Source organism: Trichosurus vulpecula, chromosome 1 (genome assembly GCF_011100635.1).
Source record: "Trichosurus vulpecula isolate mTriVul1 chromosome 1, mTriVul1.pri, whole genome shotgun sequence".
Taxonomy (NCBI): domain Eukaryota; kingdom Metazoa; phylum Chordata; class Mammalia; order Diprotodontia; family Phalangeridae; genus Trichosurus; species Trichosurus vulpecula.
The window spans coordinates 62,177,438-62,194,390 of record NC_050573.1 but is presented as its reverse complement, the minus strand read 5'-3'; the positions used below and the strand labels follow the sequence as shown (position 1 = coordinate 62,194,390).

The 16,953-nt window shown below is 51.4% G+C and overlaps 1 protein-coding gene across 1 annotated transcript; it reads right to left on the bottom strand.

Moving 5' to 3' along the window:
- Positions 1-6,039: 6,039 nt before the first annotated feature.
- Positions 6,040-14,357, bottom strand: ABHD8 (abhydrolase domain containing 8). Its single transcript, XM_036769471.1, has 5 exons — positions 14,089-14,357; positions 9,406-10,159; positions 8,655-8,825; positions 8,094-8,310; positions 6,040-7,176 (listed from the first exon to the last, which is right to left on the bottom strand). Exons 2-5 carry the CDS (start codon positions 10,149-10,151, stop codon positions 7,012-7,014), a joined length of 1,299 nt encoding a protein of 432 aa, XP_036625366.1. The 5' UTR covers positions 10,152-10,159; positions 14,089-14,357; the 3' UTR covers positions 6,040-7,011.
- Positions 14,358-16,953: the final 2,596 nt, after the last annotated feature.

Here is a 16,953-nt window from a genome sequence, read left to right as displayed (position 1 = left end):
CACCCTTGGACAAATGTTCCCCAGATAGCAGGGCTCCTCAGACATCAGGGCTCCCCAGGAAGGATCTGGCTTATGCAGCCCTGAGGGCTGAACTCAGAGCCATGATACTGAATGCTGGGCACTCCCAGCCTGCTCTAGATAAGTTGGGCATGCTGCCAGCCAGTATGGACCCTGTGATCCATCTGAATGCTCAGCTGAGGGGACTGGTTCTGGGTCCCCCCCCAGAGCCCCAAGATTTTGTTACCACTAGGACACCCTGCAAGCCCCAGGGCTTGCTCTCCCACAGTGGCGAGGGCAGCAGCTCCTCCCTTTCTGACAAGAGTGTGGAGCAGAGCCCGCCCCTGGAGATGCTTCCTGGAAGGTGTGACCCAGGCTCCACGGGCAATGAGAGTCCCGAGGACGGAAAGTACCTAACCCTGGACAGTTCAGAGCAGGCTAGAGCAGTTCCCCTCACTACCCAGACTGGCAGCTTGGTGGCTTTCACAGAAGATGTCCCATTCAGTGACTTCCTGACCAATGATAAGATTTCCCAGAGTAGTGAGGATGAGGCTAACATGTGGCTGACGGAGGATGATGAACACGAAGAGGACCACATCCCCCAACACCTCAGGGCCAGCTCCTTCCGGAACTGCATCAGGAAGTCTCCAGAGCCACCTAGGGCACGGCCAACCCTGCATCCTCGACTGCTCCCCGTGGAACAGCCTCTGCAGCCTTCTGGGCCAAAGCCCGTGGAAGCTCTGCATGCTGATCCCAAGGCTGGGCCCAGCTTCCTTGACCAGCATCTATCACATGCTGAGGGCACAGTCATGGATGGACAATGTAGCCGTCATCCATCCACACCCTTCCCACTACGAGACCCTTCCACCCTGTCCAACCAGGAGCTGTTGCAACATCTGCGGGCCCTTGGGGAGAGCCCAGGCCCTGTCACTTCCTTCACCAGACAACATTACCTGAAGCGACTGAAGGAGGGGAGCCCTGGGGGGCCAGCTGGTGAGTTCTCCTCACTGGGAGGTGATGGGTTTCACTGGGATTTCTGGGTAGAGAGAAATCCCATGTCCAGGAAACAGTCTTGGGGAGTCTTTCCAATTATCCTGGAATCAACAAACTCCCAGTTTGACTGTCCTGGCTCTGCCAATGAATGATTCACTGTGTGGCTGGACAAGTCTCTTCCGTGGGCCTCTGTTTCCCTCAGGAAGGGATTAGCCTAAATAAACACTGTCTCCTCCCTCTGCAGTGAGAGCCGCAATGAGGCTCCATTCTGACCCCATTTCCTCTCCAGCCCCAGCAGGGTACAGCCCAGAGCTGACCCTGGCCCTGCACACAGGCTGTGTCCCTAACGCCCGGGATGATGAGGATGTTCTGGCCCAGCAGTTTGACCGGCCAGATCCAACTCAGAGGTGGCGAGAGGGGATTGTCAAATCAAGTTTCACCTACCTGCTGCTGGACCCCAGGTATGTAAACCACCAGCAGGGGGACAGGTGAGTATCTGGGTATATCTAGAGGAAAGAGCCTTGGCTGGACAGTCACCTGGGTTCAAGCCCTGGCTCCTTTCTGTGTGACTTTGGGAAAATTTTTTGCCTTCCCTGGGTTTGGCTTCCTCAACTGTAAAGTAAAGGTTTGATAGCTAGGTGGCTCAGTGGACAGAGCTCTGGCCTGGAGTCAAGAAGGCTAGATTTCAAATCCAGCCTCAGACACTTAATAGTTGTGTGACCCTGTCACTTCACCCTGTTTGCCTTAATCCACTGGAGAATGAAATGGTGAACTACTCCGGTGTCTTTGCTAAGAAAACCCCATGGACGGTGTTGGCATGCTGTGGTCCACAGGGTCATAAAGACGACCCTGACAAGACTGAACAGCAACAACAACAAAGTCCTTTCTGGTTCTAATGTTCTCATGCTGTATTCTACATTTTAAGTTCTAAAGTTCCTCCCAGGCCTAGAAGTCTATGTTCTAAGCTCCCTCCCAGCTCTGAATTTCTCTGTTCAAAGGGCCCTCCCAGCTCTGGCACCCTGTGTTTTAAGGGCCCTCCCAGCTCTGATATTCTCTGTTCTAAGCTCCCTCCTAGCTCTGAATTTCTCTGTTCTAAGGGCCCTCCCAGCTCTGACACGCTGTGTTTTAAGGGCCCTCCCAGCTCTGACATCCTCTGTTCCAAGGTCCCTCCCAGCTCTGACATCCTGTGTCCCTCTCAGCTGGGACAGTCTGTGTTCTAATGGCCCTTCCAGCTCTGATATTCTCTGTTCTAAGCTCCCTCCTAGCTCTGAATTTCTCTGTTCTAAGGGCCCTCCCAGCTCTGGCACCCTGTGTTTTAAGGGCCCTCCCAGCTCTAACATCCTCTGTTTCAAGGTACCTCCCAGCTCTGATATTCTCTGTTCTAAGGGCCCTCCTAGCTCTGGCACCCTGTGTTTTAAGGGCCCTCCCAGCTCTAACATCCTCTGTTCCAAGGTCCCTCCCAGCTCTGACATCCTGTGTCCCTCTCAGCTGGGACAGTCTGTGTTCTAATGGCCCTCCCAGCTCTGATATTCTCTGTTCTAAGGGCCCTCCTAGCTCTGGCACCCTGTGTTTTAAGGGCCCTCCCAGCTCTAACATCCTCTGTTCCAAGGTCCCTCCCAGCTCTGACATCCTGTGTCCTTCTCAGCTGGGACAGTCTGTGTTCTAATGGCCCTCCCAGCTCTGATATTCTCTGTTCTAAGCTCCCTCCTAGCTCTGAATTTCTCTGTTCTAAGGGCCCTCCCAGCTCTGACACCCTGTGTTTTAAGGGCCCTCCCAGCTCTAACATCCTCTGTTCCAAGGTCCCTCCCAGCTCTGACATCCTGTGTCCCTCTCAGCTGGGACAGTCTGTGTTCTAATGGCCCTCCCAGCTTTGATATTCTCTGTTCTAAGTGCCCTCCCAGCTCTGACACCCTGTGTTTTAAGGGCCCTCCCAGCTCTGACATCCTCTGTTCCAAGGTCCCTCCCAGCTCTGATATTCTCTGTTCTAAGGGCCCTCTCAGCTGGGACATTCTGTGTTCTAAGGGCCCTCCCAGCTCTGACATACTGTAGTCTATATTCTGTGGATCCTTCCAGCTCTGGCATTCACACAGAAGGGCTGTCAAAAGCCATCTAGTCCAATTCATAGCTAATGAAATAGATTCAAAGGATAAGTGTTCATTAAACAAAGGGGAAAAAAGGAAATGGAGAAAGCTTTGATATTTACAAATGGACCTCGGGAAAACTGGTTGGTTTGTTACAAGAGAGTTCTGAGGGGCTGGGAGAGTCATTGGTAAGTGGCAAGGATGTGAAAAATGCCACCAGCAAAGCATTTATCTTTTTTTTTTTGAAAGGGAAGTGGATTAACAGCATGGTGGGAAGTGAGTTAGACCTGCGTCCTGCGCCATAAAACCCAGTGAATTCCAGCTTTATGATAGACTTAAATATAAGAACTACAAAAAAGAGATGGAAATGGAATAATGTATTTATCTTAATTGTAGAAGGAAAAGGATTTTTCAACCCTCTTAAATAGGAGGAATCATTAGGGGACAAGATAAATGTCTTAATATAAAATGTTAACATTCTGTACAACAAAAAGAAATCTTATCAAAATGAAAAGAAAATAGATTGGGAAAAAATTTGTGGCAAAAATTAATCTGAGATAAAAATTCAATATCTAAAATACACAAGAACTGTTAGAAATATAGAAAGGTGGCTCCCAGTCCTTAATGGATAAATGGTTTCTGATCAGGGCAATGGTGGTGTTAGAGTGAAGGAGTTTGGACACTGATCAGGAGATGATGAATTGGGCACCAGTAGGTAGTTTAGGAAAAGTTTGGGAGAGACCCAGACCCATGGTGTCATCTATGTTGTGGGGACATTTGTTATTACCCCAGGGTGACCCAGAACCTGCCCTCCCGATGCCACATCCTGAGCCCAGCTGAATGCTTCCAGACCTTTACTCAGGCCATCTTCTACGTGGGTAAGGGCACTCGGACTCGGCCATATTCCCACCTCTCCGAGGCCCTTCACCATCAACGGAAAAGGCAAAAGCAGGTGCTGTGACTGCATGAGCGCAAGTGGAGAGGCTTGGAGTGGGACTGGATTGATGGATCTACAACCTAGTGTCTCTCCCCACAGCCTTGCCCCAAGGTGCAGCGCATCCTGGATATTTGGGCAAGCGGCCATGGTGTGGTCTCCCTGCACTGCTTCCAGAACGTCATTGCAGTAGAAGCCTATACACGGGAGGCGTGCCTGGTGGATGCCCTTGGTATGTGCCAGCCAGGGAAGAATATGGGAAAGGCCCTGCCTCACAAGCTCCCTTGCTGGGGAAGGACAAGTTCCCTCTGTATGGATTTGGGTCTCTTTATCTCCCCAGGGATGCAGGTGCTCTCCAATCAGAAGAAAGGCCACTACTATGGTGTAGTAGCAAACTGGCCACCTCATCGGCGCAGACTGCTGGGTGTTCATCTGTTGCATCGGGCTTTGGGCATCTTCCTGGCAGAGGGGGAGAGGCAGCTTCGACCCCCGGACATCCAAGTTGGTACCTGAGTGGCAGCATCAACATTTGGATGTTGAAACTGGGCCATGAAGGACTCCATCTCTCTTCAAAGATACAGGCCAGGCCTGAGAGATCATCAGACATACATGTCAGACACTGAGCATCCCTCAGAAAAGAAGGCTGGGCTCTGAGTATCCCCCAGTCACCCGAGTGGATCTAGCCTCTTCCAGATGTCCAGGCCTGAGGAACCCCTATTCACTCCAGACATTCGCCAGCCACAGAAGACTGTATTGACAGCCTTCAAGGATACGGGTTCTGAGTTACATCTTCAATTATTTGGAACCACCCATCCTAGGCTTTGCTAGGGGGCTCAGCCTACAACAGGTGGTCAGCCCTGATGAATTCAGAGGCCCTCATTTCTGTGCTTTATGCCTCCAGGAGCCGGCAGCTGGAAGCAGTCAGCAACGTCCCCCGCTGCCTCTTTCTCTGGGGGGATGCCACCCCTCTACTTCAGTGGGGCCAAAGGGTCTCTCCCACGGGGATGGGAGCCTAGCTACCATCTTCACTCCCAATTCCTCACTCTGGGGATACAGGCCCCAGTACAACCAGATGTCAGTGTTGTTAGTGGCCAAAGCGTTTTCAACAAGTCATTGGGACATCATGGATGATGGAGATATTAGCCATGGAATCCTAGCATACCAGTGGTGGGAGGGACCCTGCAGGGCATCTTTTCCACCCACTTAATTTGATAGGTAAGATAAGTAAGGCCCAGAAAGGGGAAGAGGCTCACCCAATGCCAAGCAGCTTATAAATAAAATAACAGCACCATGACTCAGATCCAGAGAACCTGATTCCAAGTCCAGACTGTGAGCCCACGTGAGGACCTTTTTATCCCTATTTACAGAAGTTGGTATGATTTCTTGCCCCTCAATTTTATCAGTGAAGAACCTGAGTCTCAGAGAGGTACAGTGATTTGCACAAGGTCGCACAGCTAGTCCCAGCTCTGGAGCTTCAAAGCGTGCCTCATTATTCTTTCCAAACCTGACCCCTAGTAAGTAAGGAGACCAACAAATGGCTATTCTGACTCGTGATAGAAGGGTTAGGGATGAGGGAGATTGTCCCCTACAGGATCCCACACAGAAGTGGATGAAGGGTCTTCTGTGATGTTCCATCAAATCCCTGAAGCATCTACTTAAACTAAACCTTCTACCAGGGGTCTTAACCTGAGGTCTGTAAACTTTTTTTGGGGGGGGGAGATCAGGGTTAAGTGACTCCCCAGGGTCACACAGCTACTAAGTATCTGTGGTGGAATTTGAACTCAGGTCCTCCTGATCCCAGGGCTGATGCTCTATGTACTACACCACCTAGCTTCTCCAGTCTGTGAACTTAAAAAAAAATTAATATTATGATAATTATTTCAATCCAATTGGTTTCCTTTGCTATGTCATCTCTTTGGTTTTAGGCAAGTAAGACCTGTTTCTGAGAAGGGGCCTTGCCAGAAGCAGGATCCCGGGTTTGGGTGCTTAGGTTCCATGCCACGAGCCCAGCTCACAACACACAAGGCCCATGGATGACGCTGATTGTCACATTTATTGGGCTACAGCTTGTGGTCTGCACAATCCACATCTGTCTCCCCCCCCCTGCCACCGATTCCATCCCTGCCCCCACAGGCTTCAGTCCCCTCTCTTAAGCTGAAAAGGGCTTTCCAGCTAAGCGGGGCCCCATCAGGTGGGAGTAGGTGTCCCTGGTCAAATGGGGGTAGGGGAGGGGTGGAGGGGGAGGGAGGTACGAAGGATCCTTCCCCAGGAGCAGCAGTGCTGATGACAGAGAGGACTCTCACCTCCTAGAAATCAGACCTCAGCAAAGAGAGACACACGAGACAGATGCCCAGTGGGGAGACAAAGAAGGAGACCTTAATACTGAGCACTGGAATGGGGGGTGGGGGGTTTGCAACATGGAAGGAAGGTGAGTTTCTGTACAAGGTCCTTAAATATAGAGAGGGTGATATCCAGCTCTCTAGAAATATGGGGATGGTACAACTAGTCTTGCTGGGGGCAGCCGGGGGCCACAGCTGAGCAGGGGAAGGGTCCCTCCCCCTGCTGTTTTGGCCAGCCTGGGTGGGTGTCAAACCCTCCCAGAAAGCCAGACCTGGCCTGTCTCCCTCCCAGGAGGGTAGGGGTTTATCCGTAATTTTCACCAGGCGGTCTGCCTCGGGCACCCCTCTCCCCAAAAAGCGCCTACAGGTACGCAAAGGAGACAAGCAAGAAAGGGGGATGGGGTTGGGGGGAGGCTTCAGCCCCCTCCTTCAGTAGCCAGTCTGGCCCTGCTGGACAACTCCAAATGCCACTGGGCAGCCCCCCATGGGCGCCTCGATCCCTGGGTGGGGAGGGGCCCCCTCAGCATGGCTTTCCTCTCCCCCTCCATTAGCCGGAGGGAGGGCAACCATGGCCCTCCCTGAGGCCTGAGGGAAGGCGCCTTCTCTTGCAGCTCCCAGCCTCTTGAAAAGCGCCCCGTCGGTCTGTCTGTCCGTCCATCCATCCACTTTATTTCTTCTCAGTGGCACTGGTATCAGGATGGTCAGGTGGCCCCAAGACCTCTGGCTCCCACAGAAGGAATTCATGGAGCAGGGTGTTGACTGTCTCTGGACACTCTAGCATCACCATGTGGCTACCCTCATCAATGAGCTTCAGGAAAGCTAAGAGGAGGATCTGGAGGAGGCAAGGCTGGAAGTCATTCCATCCAGCCCCCTGCCTCTCAAATCGACCATTTTCTGAGGGGAGCCAGGCTCCCTCAAAAGCTAATCACTACCCAGCCCCTCTGAGATGGGCACTGAAGGGGAGATTCTGCAACTTAACCTTCATACTGAAGAAGTCCTTCCTTCAGCCTCCTGGAATGTCTCACTAGGGATCCTTTTCTCTTATTTGTTCTTGCATCCATTTACCCAATAACAGGTAAAGATCCAGGATTCTATTCCCTCCTCCCAGGGCTCCATCCCCTCCTCCCAGGGCTCCATCGCCACCTCCCAGGGCTCCATCCCCACCTCCCAGGGCTCTATCCCCTCCTCTCTGGCCTCCATCCCGTCCTCCCAGGGTTCCATCCCCTCCTCTCTGGCCTTTATTCCCCCCTCCCAGGGTTCCATCCCCTCCTCCCAGGGCTCCATTTCCTCCTCCCAAGGTTTCATCCCCTCCTCCCAAGGTTTCATCCCCTCCTCCCAAGGTTTCATCCCCTCCTCCCAAGGTTCCATCCCCTCCTCTCAGGGTTCCATCCCCTCCTCTCAGGGTTCCATCCCCTCCTCCCAAGGTTTCATCCCCTCCTCCCAGGGTTCCATCCATCCCCTCCTCCCAGGGTTCCATCCCCTCCTCCCAGGGCTCCATTTCCTCCTCCCAAGGTTTCATCCCCTCCTCCCAGGGTTCCATCCATCCCCTCCTCCCAGGGTTCCATCCCCTCCTCCCAGGGCTCTGTCCCCTCCTCCCAGGGCTCCATCCATCCCCCTCCTCCCAGGGCTCCATCCCTTCCTCCCAGGATTTCATCCCCTCCTCCTAGGGCTCCATCCCCTCTTCTCTGGGCTCCATTGGTGACTCTGAGATAGAAAGGGCAGTGCCAGCACCCCTGTTCTTCTCCGTACCTCTGCCATACGCTGGTCTTCTTCTACAGGCACGAATTTGTCGTGCATACCATGCACCAGCAAGACAGGTACAGTGAGCTCAGCGTGGTAGACCTCATCACCTTCTGGCCAGTATTGTCCACTCATCATGGCCCGAAGCACAAAGGAGGAAACGTTGAAGGCATTGCCTTCCTTCAGCAGCTGTTTCTCCTTGGCTCCCTGGCGGGCAAAGCCGGCCCTATGGGTGCAAAGGGTTAGGGGGTGGAAATCATTTTGGGGTCTGGGCCTGAACCCCTTCTTGGCCATCATGCCATCCCTGAAACCAGGATACATCCCTTTCAAGGTCACCCCATGGGCATCATGCCAGCCAGCCCTGAAGTCAAAGACACATTCCTCCCAAGGCTACCCCATGGGCATCATGCTAGCCCTGAAGTCAGGAGTACATCCCCCCAAAGGCCATGCCACAGGCATCATGCCAGCCCTGAAGTCAGGAGTACATCCCCCCAAAGGCCATGCCACAGGCATCATGCTAATATCAGAGTCAGAAGCCCCCTCCAAAGAGGTTGTGGGCCCAGGTCTCACTTGAGGAAGCTCCAGGCCAGGCAAGGTGAGAGGCATCGGAGAACACAGGTGGGCATATTGAAGATGGAGCAAAGGCTTGGCTCCAGGGCTGTGGGACCACCACCATTGATCATGATGACTTTATGAACCAGTTCCGGGTACTCGTGGGCCAGGAATGTGCAAAAGGAAACCCTGTAGCAGCAGGGAAAGGTGTGCTTCTCAGCAAGACTAAGGAAGAGGCTGGGTCCTAGTGACTCCTATAAAGAACACTCCCCCCAAGCTCCCTCCAGCATTTGACCTAACCCCTCAGGTTAGAGTTAAATCAATCAACAAGCATTTAAGGGCCAGGCACTTAATGTTAGTCAGTCAATAATCATTAATTAAGTCTGCTAAGTGCTGGGGATGCAAAAGAAATAAAAAATAGTCCCTACCCCCAAGGAGCAGTGGAAATTGGGGGAGGGGGTATGGGCTGGGAAAAGGACCCTGTCTAACTCAGGGCTGGGCTTCAGAGCTGTCCAGACCAAGATTTAAGGACAACTGACTCCTTCCTGATCCCCTACCCCAGGAACTCTCAGCCTGCCCTCTCCCCCTTGTCCTAGAAAGGACAGTTTGGCCCCTTTCATTTTAAGTCAAGGAGCCTGAGGCCCAGAGTGGCAACTTGTCCAAGGTTGCCTGACAAATTGGTGCCTGAAGAGGGGCTAGAACCAAGGTCTCCTCCATCCCTATCTCCATGCCACTGCCCTCCCCACCAGCTGCCACCCCTTCACCTCACCCATACGAATGCCCAATGAGCACATTTCGCCTCTTGGCATAGCGTTTGAAGATGGCTCGCATGTCCTCAGCAAGAGCATAGAAGGTATATGCAGCAGCCACTTGCGGGGCAGAGCTGGCCCCGTGTCCTGCCAGGTCTGGAGCCACCACCTCATAGCCCAGGCCAACAAAGAAGTCCAGTTGCTCCTTCCAGATGGCCAGGGAGCCACCCACGCCATGGATGAAGAAGAGGACCACATCAGCCTGGGCACCCTTGCAACTGGTGACCCGCTTCTCACAGTCGATATTGATGGTACGCTTGGGGCGCCGTGCCCGCCGCCGCCGCCCTGCAGGCCCCGAGCCTGGGCGGGTCCCTTCCCCTGATGGGCCATTCGCCAACGAAGAAGAAGGTTCGGGCATCTCCAGCTCCAAGGTGGAGGGGGGCTCACCAATACCATTGTACCCTTGCAGGAGGTCAGCTCGTAGCACGTCCCCGAGGTTCTCCACCACCAGCTGCCCATTACGGTAGACAGTGATGCGCCGCTTGCAGTGAACTAATCCGCCCTGCTCCCCTTCTGGCTGCAATGGTGCCGGTGGCTGGTCTCCCACAGGTGGGGGGCATACATGCTTCACCCGAAGAATTCTCCCTGGCTTTACCTCCACAAAAGTGTAGCCATCACTGGACTCAACACTTTCCAGAGGACCCACAGCATTGGTTGTTGAGCCCAGGAGGCAGCACATAATGCCATCGGCCACACCGGTCAGCATGGTGTGTCCTGGTGGAAGAGAGGACTTGAGGTGAGGACCTGATTGTGCACCACACGAAATACAAACCACAGGGTCTCCCACTGACACTCTTAGACCGAGAAGGGACTTCAACATAGTGTCAGAAATGGCAAATAACATAGACTGTCAGTAGTGGAAGGCCTCTTAGATATAGGAGCTGGAAAGGACCTTAGAAATAATGTGGTCCAATCGTCTTATTTTCTGGATGAGGAAACGAAGTGCTAGGGAGGGGAAGTGCCCTGTCCAAGGTCCTGCAGTAAGTCAGTGGCAAAGATGGCGCTAGAAGCTAGGGCTCCTGATTCCCAAGCTAGCTCTTTCTGATTTGCCACTGGTCTTTGACATTCTTCTGACATTTCTCATTCTATGTTCCAAAGATCCTCCTAGCTCTGACATGCCATGTTCCATGTTCTAAGGGCCTTCTCAGAGCTCTGGCATTTTATGATTCTATGATTCTTAATTCTACTAGATCTAGATTAACCCCGGGGAGAACTGGGGCAATGAAGCTTAACTGATGGAGGTTCATAGCCTCTTACCCCAGTCCCACATCCCACAAGCTTCTCCGTTTCCTCACCAGCCTTTTGGAATATGAGCAGGAAAGAATTCAATCCCCACACCCACCACTGCTGTCCCTTCCTCTGTTAGGGAAGCCCTTACCTAAGTTTCAACTTGTGTTACTTAAAAAAAATCTTGTTTTTACAGTGCCTATTCCCATGACCACCCCCTATGTCCCTCCTCTTCCCAGTTCCCAGAGAACCACTCTTTATAACAAAAAATGGGGGTGGGGTATGTTTCAAGGCCCAGAGTTTCTGAGTCCCTGGGGGGAAGAGGAGGGAAGCAGAGGGTTCCAGTCAGGTCGGAGGTGATGGGTATGGATGGTCCCTTAGCTGAGACTTGGTGTCTTAGTGGAGACCTTGGAAGGAATTTCCAGGCCAGGGATCAGGGATGGAGTCCAAGCCTGTAGGAAGTACTTTTCATACCAGCCTCCAGGGGATGCTTTCTCAATCCTGTGGGGGAGTGAGTGTAGGAGCTGGGCTGTTCCAGAAAAACAACTGAATAGCCTGATTTAAAAAGTCAAGAAATCTCTGGGCAGAGAGGAAATGCCAGAAGTCAGTTTGCTCACTTTGAGTCCTTGTCTCAAAAACAGTATCTTGCTGGGAAAACAGCGGCAGATTCCACTTTATTCTTCAGTAGTCCTTACCCATAGTACAAATATCAGGAAAATTCTTGCAAATGTCTAACCTCACTGCTTGTTCTCACTTCAATGGAGATGAATGGGTGGGTAGGGGAACCTCACCTCCACATGAGAGAATTGGATTGGATTGGGGGATGGGCAGAGCTTAAAGCAAGGTCTCCTCATCCCAGAGGTTGAAGGAAGAAAGCCTGGCCTCAAAGGTTTAGAGGGGCTAGCTAAGGTCAGAGCTCTAGTGACCTTTGAGGGTGAGAGGAATGGAATCCTAGACTCACAGAATGTTAAAGACTGGAAGGGAGAGACTTCAGACATGGTGAAGAATGGGGGTGAAGATTGCTCTTTGATGGGGAAGATGATTTGATTTGGGAACAGATGGAATACAGCAGAAGGGCCTATATCATAGAGGGCTAAGAATAACACTAGACACCACAGTGGATAGGGAAAACAGTACATTCATTCACTTGTTCATTCTTTCATTCCTTAGTTCAACAAATATTAAGTTACTGCTGTATGCAGAGCAGTCCTGGAGCTGGAGTCAGGAGTCCTGGGTTCAAACTCTAGTTCCATTACTATTTGACCTTGAAGTCATTTAACCTGTCTGGGCCTCAGTTTCTCTTCTGTACAACGAGGGGGTTTGGCTAGATGATCTCCCCTTAGCTATAAACTTAAAATGAAGATCCTATGATTCTAGGTGCTAGGCAGAGGCCCTGTCCTTATGGGACTTACAGTCAAGTATATAGTTATAGTATGTAATTCTATTACACAAATGTTTGGTTTGGTTTGGTTTGGTCCAGATCTGTGATTTCATTGGTGGAACAAACTCTCTCCATACAGAACTGCTCCTTGGAAAGTTAGAGTGTGGCAGGGGATGGAGAAGGAGGACTCAGTGGGATTAAATCACTTGCCCGGGGTCACACTGCCCAACATATGTCAGAAGTGAGACTTGAATCCAGGTCAGCTCTTTAGTCTGCTACATTAAGCTGCCTCTTGAGATCACTGAAGAGGGGCAAACCCCCGGGCTCTCTAAGGTCCAAGAGGAAGGTCATGAGCAACAAGGCAGATTTGGAAAGGCTTCCTGGAAGAGATGGCATTTGTTATAAAGGATTGGTAGAGGGTTTAATAGGGCAGAGAAGGGAAGAAAGAGGCCATTCCAGGCCTGGGCAACTGAAGGGTAAGAGTAAAGGCTTGAAGGCAGAAGGTCACAGGCCAGTACTGAGGGACAGAGCTATCCAATCTGGCTTGAGGATGGCTTCGGTGGGTAATCTAATACCGAAAAGCTCAAGGCAGTGCTAGATTTCGGAGGACTTTAATGCCATCTGTATGACAGGAGGAGGTGTTAATATAGAGGAAGGAGATAGGTGTGGGTGAAGGAGAGACAGGATGTGAAGGAGATGTGTATATGGGGGGGTAGGTACTTGGAAGAGGAAACACTTGAGGATACAGGCTGAAGAGGTAAAAAACATTGTGATGTAAGGAAGGGTATGTGGGCGTGGGATGGCGGTGGAACACCGTGCTTGGAAAAAAGGGGACTGCAGGACAGGGAGCCTGGAGGGATGTGGAGGGAGGACATGGGGTAGGTAGGGGACAAGGGGACATAAGCAGAGGACAGAGGATAAAGACAAAGGGTAAGGGACAGAGGGAGAGGCAGGGAAGAGGGGTGCTGGGGACAGGAGAATATTAAGGAGGGGAAGCCCACGTCTGAGACAGGGAAGGACTAGGGACTAGGTTGGGAGAGGATAGTGGGAGGACCTGGGCCTTGCATCCCCAAAGGCCTCCTCTCCTGACTCTCCCCTCAGCCCCAGCCCCCCCACCCATTGGTAACCACGGTAACAAGGCTGTGGCCCTGCCTATCTGTTACATAACAGACATCCTTGGTCTTTGGGGGACATTGCCCTGTCCCAGGGGAAGGTCACCCTGCTTATAAAGTGGGGGTACAGCTTAGTTCCCTAGTCCCAGGTCACTTTATCTCAGCTTGTCCTCCCTAAAGCCCAATTGGAGTGGAGATGAACCTCTTCCAGAGCTGCTCCAGCCTCACTGGCAGAGCCTGGGCACAGTGAGGGGAGGGAACCGAAAAAGAGACAATCGGAAGCAACGACATTCTTGCTTCTCTCCTTAATGCGGAGGGAGATGCTGCTAAGGCCAAGGCTGAGGCCGAGGCAGGGGCAGGGGTGGGAGGGGATCTGGGCTGCGTCCTCTCCCGCCTGCCTGGGCCTTGGCCCCCATCCTGGACCTGCAGTGGCAGCACAAATGGGGGTGGCGGAGGAGAGGAGGAGGTACGGCGAGGCAAATGGCAGGGGCATCTGGGGGCTTCAAGTCACAGATTCTTTCCCTCCCCTCCGGGACATTGCCCCCCCCCATTTCCCGGGACCCCATCTCTGCCTCCTAGTCCCCGGTGTGGTCCAGGGAGGTTTCATCTTTACCCCTCCCCCTAATCAATCACTCCCCCCAGTCAATCGCTCCCCCATCCCCCATCCCTTTCTCTGGCCCCAGGGAGCCTCCTCCAAGATCCTCTACCCACTGCCACCACCACCCCCGCGCATCCCCGCCCTCAGAGTCCCTAATTTCTTCTGCCACCGCCTCCTTGGCACCCCCTTGCCCCCTACTGGGGTCCCCAAACACCTAATCTCCTCACCCCGCCCCCAGCTCCCAAACCCCTGTCATGCGCGTCTCCCAGTCCCAAACCCCCAAACCGCTGCTCCCCATCCGTAGTTGTTAGTCCTTCGGGCTCACCTCATCGGTGGCCCCCGCGGGCCGGAGCTGCAGGCTGCGGGGGACCCAGGAGTCCGGGCACCGACAGCGACATGCAGTCGCTAGCCTCTACATGGTGGCAGGCGCCCGTCGGGGCAGGGCATATGGGTCTCTGGCCTGGCTTCTCCCCTTCCCGCTGTCCGGCTGGGGTCGCGGGGGTTCGGGGGGCTCGGGGCTCGCAGCGTTCAACACGCTCGCATCCCGTAGCCATAGAGAGCGCCTAGGCCCTTTAAATCCCTCCCGGGTGGGAGGAGGGGGTGGGGGGAAGAAAAAGCACAGCTTGGGGATGGGCAGGCTCCCGAGCCAATCCGCAGTCTCGGCAGCCCTGGCCTAGATAGGAGCCAATCAGAATCGTCGTGAAGGGAAGAGAGGTGGGCACAGGGCAATTTTCCCCCATTTCTTCCCCCACCCCCGTCCCTCCCATCCAAGGTGCGCTGAAGGCTAGGGCTTCAGAAGAGAGGGAGGGGGTCGCCAGGAGGTCACCAAATCTCACAGCTGGAAGGGACTTTACTCATTTATTTGTCCATACCTTGACAGGAATTCCCTTCTACCATATCCCTGACCAGAGATCACCTGGCCTCCACTTGGATAACTCCCTGGATAGGGAACACACTACCTACTAACGTAGACCCATTCTCTTTTGGGTAGCTCTGATTGTTACATCAAGCTTAAAATCTGCCTCCTCGCCGCTTGCACCACCACCCCTAGCTATCCCCTGACAAGCAGACAAGTCCAACCTTTCTTCCACTAGAAAGCCTTTCAAATACTTAAAGTCAGCTATCATGCTGTCTCTCTCCATCATCCTGTCCTCTAACCTCCTCCAGGAACCTTCCTCGAGGGCTTTAGCCAGGCGTAATCGACCCTTTTCTACTTCTAGAAGATCGATGAATTTGGAGTCGCAGTATGTGAGTTGGGATACTGGCTCTGCCAAATGACCTTGGGCAAGTCAATCTTTCTGAGCATCGTTTTTCCTCATCTGTGAAACTGACTAAATGATCTCTTCTCTGAGGAGTCGCACGGCACCACTTCTGTTTCATTCAATTCAGTTCAGTTCAGCAAACCTTTACTAATTAAAGTCGACACACTGATCTTGTGTTAGGCACAGGGAACAGATACAAAGACAAAAATGAAACATCTGCCCTCAAGGAAATTACCTCGTACTGGTGGGACACAGCCAGAGATGCACCGGGCTCTCCAGCCTGTTCAGCTAACTTCAGCACATCCCTGGATACAGCCATGTTTCATACAAGTACACAAGTAAATTAATCCGAAGTTGGGTTTTTCATTTTACATTGCCATCACTTCCTTTCCAATGATTCCCCATTCCTCCAACTCCCTTGTAATAAACAAATCAACACATTAGCAACTCATGACTCACTTGAAACCTGTCTGATACCTTTCAGTTGAGAGAGAGGCCTCTTTCATCATCACTGCTCCAGAGTTACAACTGGTCACTGTGTTGATCAAAGTTCTGAAGTATTTTGGTGGTGTTTTTTAAAAAAAATACTTTTTTTGCTTTTATGTAATATGCACTTGTTAGCTATAATGCGATCGATTTCATTTCCCACTATACCCTTCCCCCTTCCCTTCCCAGAGAGACACCAGATATAACAAAGGATAAAAAGCAGAAAACAGGTCAGCAAAACTAGCCAGTACAACAAAAATGTGACATTCTTTCTTTCTGGAAAGTCCAGATTTGGGCTGTACTGTTTCTGGGAGTTTTCATTTGGGGAATTTCTTTCACGAGATGACCAGTGGATTCTTTTATTTCCACCTTGCCTTTTGATTCTAAGAGATCTGGACAGCTCTTGTATGATTTTTAAAATTTTGATGTCCAGGCTCTTATTTAGGTCATGGCTTTCAGGTAGTTCAATGATTCTTAATCTATCTTTTCTCAATGCTTTCCAGGTCAGTTGTTTGTACTATATGGTACTGTACATTTTCTTCCTCTTTTTTTTAGTCTTTTCAGTTTATTTCTTGTTGTCTCATAGAGTTATTATCTTCTATTTGGTCCGTTCTAATTTTCAGTTAGTTTGTTGCTTGGGCAAGGTTTTGTACATCCTGCTCCAAGCCCTTTCCAAGTCTTTCTTCCATAACTCTCATTTATTTTCCAGTTTTTTTTTCCTGTAGCACTTTCATTTCATTTGTAAAAACATTTTTAACTTTCACTTTCTTTTAAACTCTCGTTTTATGTCTCTCAGGAATTCTAGTTAGAGTTGTGCCCAAACTGTTTTCTTTTAGGTTTATGTTTTGAGCATAGCTGTCACCATAATAGCCTTTTATAGTGAGGATTCTGTTTTGTTTGCTCGTTCTTCTAGCCCACTCCTTGATTTCAAACTTTATGTTAGAGCCAGTCTAGGCTGATGTTTATTCTAGGTTCCTGCTTGCTGCTCTCTTGGGGTATTGAATGTTGTGTTATTCCAAGATCAGGGACAGGTCAGGCTGGGGACCTATAAGCTTTCTGTGCATGCACCCCAAATGATTTGATGCAGGGCAATCACTGTACTCCTAGTATGAATTTTACAAGTCCCTGACCTGGGTTTGGGTCTAAGCTACATACTTGTAGGCTTGCCCCTAGTTGGAGTTTCCTTAAACTGCTGCTGGACTCAGCTGCTATCAGACAACTGGAAAGATTTACTGGTCCAGAATGACAAAACTGCAAGTTCTACTTTAATCTGGGACTCCTCCCCTAGTTATTTCACTGCAAGCTTCAGACTGGGCTATAACTTGGAACTGAGACCCTGCTCCACTCCTGTGGTCAGAATCACACAGCTGCTGCTTGCTTCCCATCAGACTGTGAGTTCCTTGAGAGCAGGAATTATTTGTTTTTTGCTTTTCTTTGTATCC

What these genes read in the sequence shown, in the direction of transcription:
- ABHD8 (XM_036769471.1), bottom strand. Translation starts at nt 10,151, where the DNA reads ATGCTGACCGGTGTGGCCGATGGCATTATGTGCTGCCTCCTGGGCTCA. An exon ending in CTCATTGGGCATTCGTATGG is followed by an intron (nt 8,826 to 9,405) that starts GTGAGGTGAAGG and finishes CTGCTGCTACAG; the next exon opens with GGTTTCCTTTTGCACATTCC. An exon ending in AAGACCAGCGTATGGCAGAG is followed by an intron (nt 7,177 to 8,093) that starts GTACGGAGAAGA and finishes TGCCTCCTCCAG; the next exon opens with ATCCTCCTCTTAGCTTTCCT.